The sequence below is a fragment of the Nelumbo nucifera genome, chromosome 3, assembly GCF_055504915.1.
Source record: "Nelumbo nucifera cultivar China Antique chromosome 3, China Antique-T2T, whole genome shotgun sequence".
In the NCBI taxonomy this organism is placed as follows: Eukaryota; Viridiplantae; Streptophyta; class Magnoliopsida; order Proteales; family Nelumbonaceae; genus Nelumbo; species Nelumbo nucifera.
Genome location: NC_142651.1, coordinates 42,867,952 through 42,878,908, shown reverse-complemented (window position 1 = coordinate 42,878,908; position 10,957 = coordinate 42,867,952). Strand labels below are relative to the sequence as shown.

At 44.0% G+C, this 10,957-nt stretch overlaps 1 protein-coding gene across 1 annotated transcript; it reads left to right on the top strand.

Moving 5' to 3' along the window:
- The first annotated feature begins 4,455 nt into the window (after window positions 1-4,455).
- LOC104604070 (aspartyl protease family protein At5g10770-like) lies at window positions 4,456-6,331 on the top strand. The gene is made up of 2 exons (XM_010268302.2): window positions 4,456-4,680; window positions 4,848-6,331. The coding sequence occupies exons 1-2, from the start codon at window positions 4,491-4,493 to the stop codon at window positions 6,131-6,133; spliced, it is 1,476 nt and encodes a 491-aa protein (XP_010266604.2). The 5' UTR covers window positions 4,456-4,490; the 3' UTR covers window positions 6,134-6,331.
- Window positions 6,332-10,957: the final 4,626 nt, after the last annotated feature.

Here is a 10,957-nt window from a genome sequence, read left to right as displayed (position 1 = left end):
TGCCTACTACATCCGGACCATCAGGTGTGAACTGCTTTTAATTTCCATTGCTGGGGTGCCCTGTTTCAGATGTAAATTAGTCTTAAAGACAAGTTGGGGCTGTTTGGCAAGTCTTTTTTGAAATATTTTCTAGAAGCTTTGATAGTTAAAAAACAATGTGGATTTTTTATATTAAGATCTTAACAGTTTGAAGACCGTTTGGTTAAGTTACGTCTTTCTGTGCAAAGATAAATTAAAAAAAAAAGCAAAAAACTCTATTTAGACCTTTCCGAAAATAGCCCAAAATGAACTTTCCGTGTCTTTTGGGATTGTGACTTTCGGCGGATAAATCTTTCCTAATCAAATGGGAAAATAGCAAAATGTGGGCAAAGAAATATGTTTCCTAATTCCTACATGGCCCTTCCCACAAATTTTTTTTTTTTGCTTTTAAGCTTTCACTAACTATTGTATTATTCAAACATATAAAACTTAAAGCAGAAAATTAGACATGTACAAGTTGGTCAGACAATAGAAATTTTAGGGAAATTTACCATTTCTTTTCTCTTCCCTTCTTATCACCGGAAAGTTTCAGGCCTACGGCACTTGCCACACCTTAAATCAACCTCTGTCTTATTGACCAAAAATAAATAAAATAATATACCCACTTGGGGTGAGGTGTAATGTAGTGATTGGTAAAGTGAACGAACACAAGGCGAAGATATAGGATCCTCTCTTATCTGATGCATGCATCGTTGGCTAAATTATGTTTTCACGCAATTTTTGCGTTTTTTTTTTGCTTTTTATTTTTTTATTTAAGAACGGATTTTGGAGTAGGGACAGATTTTAGGATTCTATAACCCGTATGGATAAGGTATAGATATGGGTAAGCTATGGTTTTAGGTTAAACTTAGCCCTCCCGGCCCGACCCACATATTGTTAAAAAGTTTATGAATTTTAGGCTCTGTTTGGAAGGAGTATAAATATAAATTTGTAGAGTGCAAAACCTTGTATTTTGTATGTATTAGCACAGTACATATTTGTATTTGTACTCCTATCAAATTGAGCCTTATGTATTAAGTGTTGAATTTAATAATATTTTGCATTTTATGTGCATGATAATTTATGTATTTTTACATATTTTAATCAAATAATTGAAATTTTTTCTGTTTGCTCATGTTATTTTATTTATCTATTGTTTATATATAACAAGAAATAAATAGGAAATTAGAGTTTATTTGACAGAGAAGAGATCATCCATAGAATTTATTTGGTACACTAGTGATAATAAAACACATTGTCTTCCCTTTTTTATTTTTTGCTTCTTTATATGGAGATGTTTGATTAATGTTCTGATTATGGTTGTAGGTATATAGTGCTCGTTCAGTCCCTCAGAGCATAGTAAATACCGCATTGATACTACATGGATGCTTGTGATCAGTCTTCAGCCAAGCTTCCTTTTGCTATAAACCCACAGATCATTGCAGGCTACGATAAACCCACAGGTCATCGAGTGCTTGCGATGAACCAATTTTTAGCTCAAGCCAAAGCAAACTCGGGTCGAACCCGTGATGAGGTTCACACACACGAGGTCTTGTGATAAATTCTTAGTCATTACAGCACCCCGGTTCACTAAGAACCGAACCCAGATGTTACCTACATGCGTAACTTCGAAGGGACGAACGTGACAAGGCACCACGTAGATCTAATAAGACGTCATCCACCAGATGATGATGTTACTAGCGCCACGTCAGTTAAAAAGGCGCACAAAGAGTAGTAGTACACGTGAGTTATGTGGATCTCCGAGTGAAAGGAAAGCCAAACCTCAGAAAGATCCCTATAGGGACACGTGATGAAACCCCAACAACGCTCTTAATGATTGACAACAAATCTAATATTCCCTTTCCTATTATGAAACAAGCACCTTTATCTCTTTTTTTTTTAAGATCTTGGGATTTCCCCCCATAAATAGAGATCCTCCTCGTAATGAAACGCGTTCAGTCATCAAGTATCTTCATCTTTGATTCTCGGCTCTATCATTCTTGCCTACCAACCTACCAACCAAAACTGTGTAAGTTCTCTTCTTTGACAAATCATGCACCAGATGTAGAGGAAGACGATCGTAAACTTTAGGTTCACAGACTTCCTCACGAGGATGGCCTAAAGTTTACAGATCTGTGTTTCAGATGCTGACAATTGTGGTACGCCGGTACTTGTTGCTGCGGGAATTGCAGCAAATCCAACGTCGGGAAGACGGTGTACTCCGATACTTTCTCCAATGTTGGTACTTCCGTGTTGGAGGAAGTACCGACATACCACGTCGGGAAGTACCGGTGTATGCCAACACTTCCGCATTGGAGGAAGTACCGGCGTACCACGTTGGGAAGACGGTGACGGATTCGCTGTTGAAGCAGTTCGAGTTCAAGCTGGTTGATTGGAGGAACTTTCTTTTGTTTCGGTCTTGATGGCACACATGGCCGATGGATTGAAGGTCCTGGTCTGGTTGAGAGATCATCACTTGACTTAGAGTTATCGACGACAAACATTAACAGAGAAGCCACCAAAATAGAGAGGAGGAAGACGAATGCCCTTATTTGATATTTTTCAAAAAGAAATATCTCATAAAAAATATTATTTTTATTGATATTAAGAACAAAAATTTGCCCTTTAATTAATTGAACGGTCTTGGGTATCAAAACTGTAAAAATGGGGTTAAGCTAATCCAATGATCTTTTGCTTTTGAGCTTTTGGCTGTGAAAACTGAAAAATAAAGTTCATCCAAAAAGCGAAATCGCTCTTTAAGCCCCACAAATCCTGAAAACGATCTAATCTACAACTCTTTAACTCCAAGCTGTTTGTTACTTGCAAAAATACCGCGATAAAACAGCAAAGTGTGAAGCACATTTTACGCTATAATTCTGTGTTGACCACAAAAACCACAACCATATATTTTGTCACAAAGACTTCCGATCTGTTGCTGTCAGTTTTACGGCTAGAATGTGTGATGCACATTTCTCTCCTAACTCCCATTTAGATTAACTTATTATACATGTCTGTGTTTACAGACATCCCAACCAGCCTTTCTTACCGTACATTGGGAATATCTCCCTTGATTGATAAGATAAGAGAGATGTTTTCAATATGCGGCTGCAGAGGACTGTTGGAACAAGGGAGCATTTTATTAGTAGCAGATCCCTACCGAATTGTGATGCACATTTTAGGCTATAACTGGAGACGTAAAAGGTCCAAGTCTCATTTTCTACAATCTTTATTTAGGCTGCGTTTGATGGAAATGGAGTGTAAATCCCAGTTTAGGATAAATTTATATTTTGGTTCATTTTTGCCTGTGTTTGGCAACACTATATTTATGCATTGATAAATAACAGAAAATACATTTTTTAATACATATTTACATTGATAATAAGACGTAAAAGTACATCAATAAAAAAGAAATAAATTTGCATTTAAATGAGGTTTTTGATAAAAAAAAGGCATATATTTTATTAGAATTCGTATTTACATCCATTACAACTAAAAATCTGTTTTATAACAAGGTAATAAATTTGTCGTGCAAAACCAACCCAACTTTGGAATATATAGGCTCCATTTGAAACGAGTACAAATATAAATATTAACTCCCAATCCTTGTATCACATGTCGGTGCTTGCACTAGATTTGGACTCATTATAAACATGAAGTCAAGCAATAATTGACCCTTAGCTGTACGTTTTTTTGGCTCCATGGGGCTACACACGTCTGCGCCTCACAAGGGGCGTCCCACAATGTTCCACAGTACATTCCCGCCATTTATTATGTTATCATCGGGAGATATTCTTGATACACGGCGGGGATGTGCTGTGGGGCGTCTCCTTGTGGGTGCAATCTGAACTCCTCCCAACATGGCACTGCAACCGCATACTGGAAAATGAAAACATTTCCCCATTGAGAGTATTTTATTGTTGATAGCAGATCTCTATGACTACAGAATGGGAGGAAGATGAAGTCTCCTCTACAATCAGTCAAACACCTTACCAACCAACCAGTTGGCATCTTGCTAGCTGTGGGTATTCACCTATACCTATTTTTTATAGTAGCATTGACAGCAATTTATACTCAACTTTCTATTAATTTCTTTCTTATTTTATAATTTATATCTATAAAAAAATGCCCAATGTTTAATGTTCCAACGATTCGATTTTGCTCCGTAGTGTTCTGGATCCAACCGATCCATTTGTCTTAATCCGACGACGACGACCCACAGTCAAACCATATCCCAATTTCATATTGATGCAGGGAAGTTTCTAACTCCACAACTCTAATAAGTAGATATTTAGTTTTTAATTAGATTTTAAAAAAAAAAGTAAAAAAGTAACTCTCGGGAGGACTTATTCAAAGTCTTTTGCAAGTCTTCTATTCCCGTCAAAAGCCAACTAATTAATATTAAATGCGCTTAATTAGTCCTGGCACTATGAATTCATTCATTACCTCTATAAATAGCAGTAGCAGCAGCAGCAATGGTTACAAGTTTACATCAGCCAATCATGGCCATTCTTCATACTTCTTTCCTTAGCTCTTTCCTATGCCCTTCTCTTCCTTTGCTTCTCTTCTTCAGTTGGTATAATGTTGACGCCTATGGAGGAAACACAGTGGAGATTGCAGTTAATTCATTACTTCCTGGAGCAACTTGCTCACCTCCCCTTGAAGGTATACATGTGAGCTTTTCTTTCTTCCTATTTAGTGCATTAATGCACTTTCATATATTTTCTTTATTTCCTGTGGATGGACAATCTCCACATTGCAATTGAGGTTCATATATATAATTAAATTAAACTCGATATAAGGTTTCTTTGAATGGTTTCAACTTTCATCAGGTTTGGATCATTCCCGGAAGTTGCAATTAGTACACAAAAATGGGCCCTGTTCACCACTAAGTGTAGAAGGGAAGACGACTCCCAGCCTGCAGGAAATCTTCCTCCAAGATGAACTCCGAGTTCGCTCCATTCATTCCTTAATCAACAATCAGCAACATCCTCTTGGAGACTCCAAGGCTACAGTACTTCCTACCAAGTCTGGCGTCGCTCTCGGAACTGGGAACTACATTGTTAACATCGGACTGGGCACGCCGAGGCAAGATTTCTGGGTGACTATTGACACTGGTAGCGACCTCACTTGGATCCAGTGCCAGCCATGTCCAAACGGTCCGAACTGCTATAACCAATCAGGACCCACCTTCGACCCTTCCAAGTCATCGTCTTATTCCGGCATCACATGTGGTTCAGCCGAGTGCTCTCATGTCTACTCGGCCACATTCTACTCTCCTCCCTGCAACTCTGCTTGCATTTACGAAGCCCATTATGGTGATCAATCCTTCTCTATCGGCCTCTTCGGACGAGAAACGCTCACGCTAACACCTTCAGATGTCTTCTCCAGTTTTCAATTTGGGTGTGGTCAAAAGAATAGTCTGATCAATGGTGTCACAGTAGCGGGGATTCTTGGCTTAGCGCGCAACCAGGTGTCTCTGGTGTCTCAAACGGCCAGCACCTATGGAAAAATTTTCTCTTATTGTCTCCCACGTTCAGAAAGCTCCATTGGGTACTTGGCTTTTGGTGACCAAACCAGTGAAACCTCCTCTGCTGTGAACTACACCCAGTTGATACCAAATCCCGACGGTTACCCCAACTTCTATTTCGTTCAATTAATAGGAATAAGTGTCGAGGGGCAAAGATTGGCCATTGATCCTTCAGTGTTTACAACCCCTGGAACCATCATAGACTCTGGCACTGTTGTCACTCGTCTACCACCGTCGGCCTATGATGCCCTTCGGTCGGCCTTCCGGCAAGTAATGTCAGAGTCAAACTACCCGCTGGCGCCACCAATATCACCTTACGACACATGCTATGACTTGAGCGGTTACAACATAGACACAGTGAATGTACCTAGCATCGTCTTGCATTTTGATGGAGATACAGACCTCCAGGTGGACCCATTTTCAGGAGCTCTTGCTGTCCTAAGTGAATCTCAAGCTTGCTTGGCTTTTGCTGCAAACATAGATGATAGCCAAATGGTCATCTTTGGCAACAGGCAACAACGGACATTTGAGGTGATTTATGATGTTCCTGGACAAAGGTTAGGATTTGCCGTTGGAACTTGCAACTAGCTAGCCAGTGAGAACTAACAGTTTGAGAGAGAGAGAGATGCTAAATGGCCGTTCTGTAGTCTATAATAATAGATGGTTATAATATAGTAGTAGAGATTATGTAATGGCCTACATTACAAATCCATAAAATCCGTGCATGGTGTTGAGCACATTAGTAGAATTGAATAATAGGGGGAACAACCCAACAACAACTTGAAAGAATGTAGAAAGTGAGTAAATTAAATTATATGGTTACTAACAATTAAGACTTCTTTAAAATAATATTTATCATGGTTTTAAAACCGACCCGGTGACCGAACCGGTCAGGGGTCTGGTTACCGGTTTGAATGGTCTGACCGTACGACCCGAACAGCCGGCTTGTTCTAACAAAAAATAAAAAAATTAAAAAAATTAAAAAAATTAAAAAATAGTCAAATCTGTTCGAACGTTTAATCGGCCGGTTCAGCAGTTTGCTGACCAAAATCAACAGTTTTGAGAAAAAACAGAACCAATCAGGTGACTGGTTCCCAGTTTTTCCGATCCACCTATCTGGTCCGATCCGGTTTTGAAAACCATGATATTTATAATTAAATTAAATTATTTTTAAGAAAAAAAAAGAAAAAATCTTTAACATTGAAGTATTAAGAAAAGACAAGAGGGGGGCGTGTATTCTAACCCTTAAAGCCATACAAGGAGAAAAAGCTCCATACATTAGCGTAGAATGAGAAAACATTGAAATTTAGAAAGAATAACTAATGGGTGAAAAACTTTGTTCTTGACGATCTCCAAATGAAGTATGACTGATTTCCAATTATTATCTCTTGAGCCTCACTTATAACTCTTTTTCTTTTCTTTTCTTTTTTTTTTTCTCTATATTGTCACTGATTCATGATTTTGATCAGTTTTTTCCTTGGATATGATGACTTTGCCTTGGCAGGTTTCACACTATCATGAATGACTTTATGGCTAGTTTTACATTCAGTATTCATCATGGATTTTAGAAACGAACCGGTCAGGGTCTGGTTATCGGCTTCAACTGTTTGATCGTTCTGGCCTGTTTTGATAAAAAAATTAAAAAAATAAATAAAATAAATAAAAAATTAGAAAACGGTCAAAATCATTTGAATGATTAACTGGCTGGTTCAGCGATTTATTGACCAAAATCAATAGTTTTGAGGGAAAAAGCGGTTTTAGAGGAAAATAGAACCGGTCAGGTGATTGATTCCCGGTTTTTCTGGTCCAACCATCCGGTCCAGTCCGATTTGGAAAACAGTGGTATTCATTGTTATTTTGTTTCAACTTAGAAGCATTTTTTATACTTATTTGAATCAATTCTCTAATGAAAGTCATCCAACAACCTTGCTTCATAATAGGTGGAACAAAATTCAAATTTTCATTGCCGCTCTTAGATGATACCTCTTGCATCATTGTTGATGGAGGTAAATTTGACCCGACCCAACACGTGGAAACAACCAAGGGTGACCTGGCAAGAATGACAGCTCGGCACGGCAATGCTCAAGGCGCGAGCTCCAAGAAGAGGAACCCCGTGCTCCCCCGAGAGGTACCTGTAACCTGAGCTCCCCAAAAGAAGCCCAAACTCCCCCCCTTGAGAGGAGCACAAAGGGCCACAACCCGAACTGGCCCACCCCACGGCAGTTCGGGCCGCACCCCTATCCGGACTCAAGACTTTACCTCGCGCACTACTCCGACACTTCGTCTCCCAGCCACTGAACTGAACCACCGTACCTAACACTAGAGTTCGTATCCTGAGGCGGCGCACCAGACTGACTTGGAGTCTGACGCTTGACAGCCGCACTTCAACGACCACCTGCCACCGCCACCTCCAGTTACAGAGACAGCTCCGACAAAGAGAGCAGTGGTGGTTGCCTGCCCCAACAAAGGTGATGGCACCTGGACTGGCAGAAGTGTAGAAGTGACGACACCCGAACTGGCAGAAGTGCAGAGGCAATGATACCCGACCTGATAGGAGCTTGGGAATGAGTGCACGAAGTGGTTATAAAAGGCCCTCATCTCCGTGCGTATTCCCATAGACGGCGCCAAATGATGTAGTGCAATCCGGTTGGTCTTACCTGTCAACGACCTTGCCTCTGACTGGAGCAACAGGTGCCTAAAACGAGGAAGAAGGCGAGGAGTCTCCGGGGAGGAACCCAGCGAGAGCGCTCCGAAGCTCAAGTTAGTATTTCGTCAAAGGCAAGATCAAAACCAGATAGCGCAAAGTTATCATGTACCTCTTCTTCCAGCAATGCCGGACGTAGCACGGAGATGAACGCCACCGGGGAGCAACTTCAAGTCCCCGTGGTATGCATCGGACAGTTCACCAACCCCCTTTCGGTGGATGGGATCCCCAGCCTGAGTACGCTGCGAACAATGGCGCCCATGAATCTTCCCTCCGTGAACGTCCCCCTTCCTCCCTCTGTTGGAACCACCTTTGCCGAGCCCACCATTGTTCCCCCGGCAACTAGCCAGAACCAATTCGATGACCTGATGCATGGTGTGCGGGCCATCCAAGCCCAGATGCAGCAGCTTCAACAACAGCAAATCCACCAGCAGCAGATGCTGCACCATGTCTCCCAATACCACTACCAGTAGCAGTCCCCCAACTGCTTCAAAGTCAGCTTCAAAGTCAGTCGTAGCTCCCACCTCGGCACCCCACCGTTAGGCGAGCCAAGCCCTCCCCTCAAGGCAGGCGCCCCCACCAGGAGGGTTCCCAAGCTCGGGCTCCCCAAGCTCGGGCCTCCCAGTCTCGGAGCCCCTCTAGGAGCCAGGCCTCATCCCCTGGTAGGAGAGAGCGAACTGCGGCCCCCGCCTCGCCACATGCTGACGGATCAGGAACCCGATCTGCCAAAACAGCATCACCTCGGCTCCCTCAGGATGGGCTCCTGCACACCGAGAACCGGTTCAGCGCCTTGGCCGCGGACTACCCCCAACAGTCTAGGCCCATCGAGCTCGGGAGCACTGAGGCAAGCAACGCCAGCACCGGGCCTTCCAAGCAGCAGAGGTGCCACCGACGAAGCCGCCGAACTACAACCCACGTCCTACCCGAGCTCCGAGGCAAAGAAGAAGCGAGCTCGGACGAGGTAAAAGCTACCCCTGTCCTCTCAGTCCCTTCCCCCCTGTCGTCAGGACTCCTTGTAGTCCCCATACCATGTCGATGCCTTCCAGTCCCAGATGCACCTGGCAAGGGCCAGCGAGTCCTGTATGTGCATAGCCTTCACCACCACCTTCAGAGGAGTGGCTCGCACCTGGTACAGGAACCTGGCCCCCGGGTCAATAAGGAGCTGGGCCCAGTTCGTACAAGTCTTCACTGCGCACTTCGTAACCAGCAAGCGGTGCCCCCGAACCGAGGAGAGCCTCCTCGGCGTGGTCCAGAAGGAAGGGGAACCCATCCGCAGCTACATCAAGCGGTTTAACGACGCATGCCTACAGATCCCACACCTGGACCCCGCAGTTCAGCTCGCGGCGGCCAAGATGGGAGTGATGCACAAGGAGTTCAAATGGCACATAGTGGCTAACCAGCCCGCGACCATCGCCGAATTCCTTGATCTTGCGGACAAGTTCATGAGAACGGAGGAGGAGATCCATCAAAGGACTGGGGGCGGGTTTGAAAAAAGAAAGAGAGAAGAACTCCCCAACCAAGGAGACAGCCGGAAGGATCCATCTCGGGCGTTGAAACTGAGCTAGCCGTTCCGAGCTCCCGTGGTAGGTCGGACATACTATACGCCCTTGAACACAAAGCGGGCTGAGATCTTAATGACGATCAAGGACGCCTCGTATGTGAAGTGGCCACCTCGCCTAAAAGGGAACCCAAACGCGAGGAACAAAAATTTATACTGCAGTTTCCATAGAGATCACGGTCATAGTACCGAAAATTGTAATTATCTCTGCGACGAGATAGAGGAACTCATCCGCCGCGGATACTTAAGAAATTTTGTACAACATAGTAATAACAATAATAATAATAGTAAGACAGGTTAGCAAGGGGAGCGCGGCAAGGATGCTCCTGAATCTAGCAGCAGGCCGGCCGAACAGCCAAAGAAGCAGCCTCCGGAAGAGAGGCCAGTTCGGGGGACCATCCACGTGATAGTGGGAGGTTTGGTTGTAGCAGGGTGCACTTCGACAATGGCCCGGACGTCAGTTCGCGAAGCTGCCCGAGAAGACCAAAATCCTTCAAAGAGGCCAAAGGTGGAAGAGCCAATTCTTTTCACAGAAGACGATGCGCGAGGGGTCCACTACCCTCATGACGATGCACTTGTGATAAAGCTGAGGATCAACGACTTCGAAGTCAGGTGCGTGCTTGTCAACTCAGGCAGCTCGGCAAACATTCTCTCAAATCGGCGTTTGACCAGCTCCAACTGCGGGGAAGTGACTTGAAGCCCGTGAACACTCCCTTGGTGGGCTTCAGTGGGGAAGAAGTCAGGCCCCTTGGGAAAGTGACAGTACTCGTCGAGGTCAGTACGTGGCCCTGTGCGGTCAGACTCAACCACGATTTCCTGGTGGTCGTGACCCCCTCCCCGTACAACGTCATAGTAGGGCGGCCAATCACCCATGTCTTACGGGTGGTGGTCTCCATCTACTATTTGGCGATGAAGTTCCCCACGGACTTCGGTGTGGGAGTAGCGCGGGGCGACCGACTCGAGTCCCGCAGATGCTATGTGGTCGCCTTGAAGGGAAAAACCAAGGTGGCTGGTGAACTCGAACTGGAACGCCCTACGGAGCAAGGCGAAGAGTGAGCTGCACCCACAGAAGAAACGGTCACGGTCCCGACTTCGACGGCAGACCCAACTCGGATGCTACAGATTGGTGCTTCCATCCAAGAACCTCTAC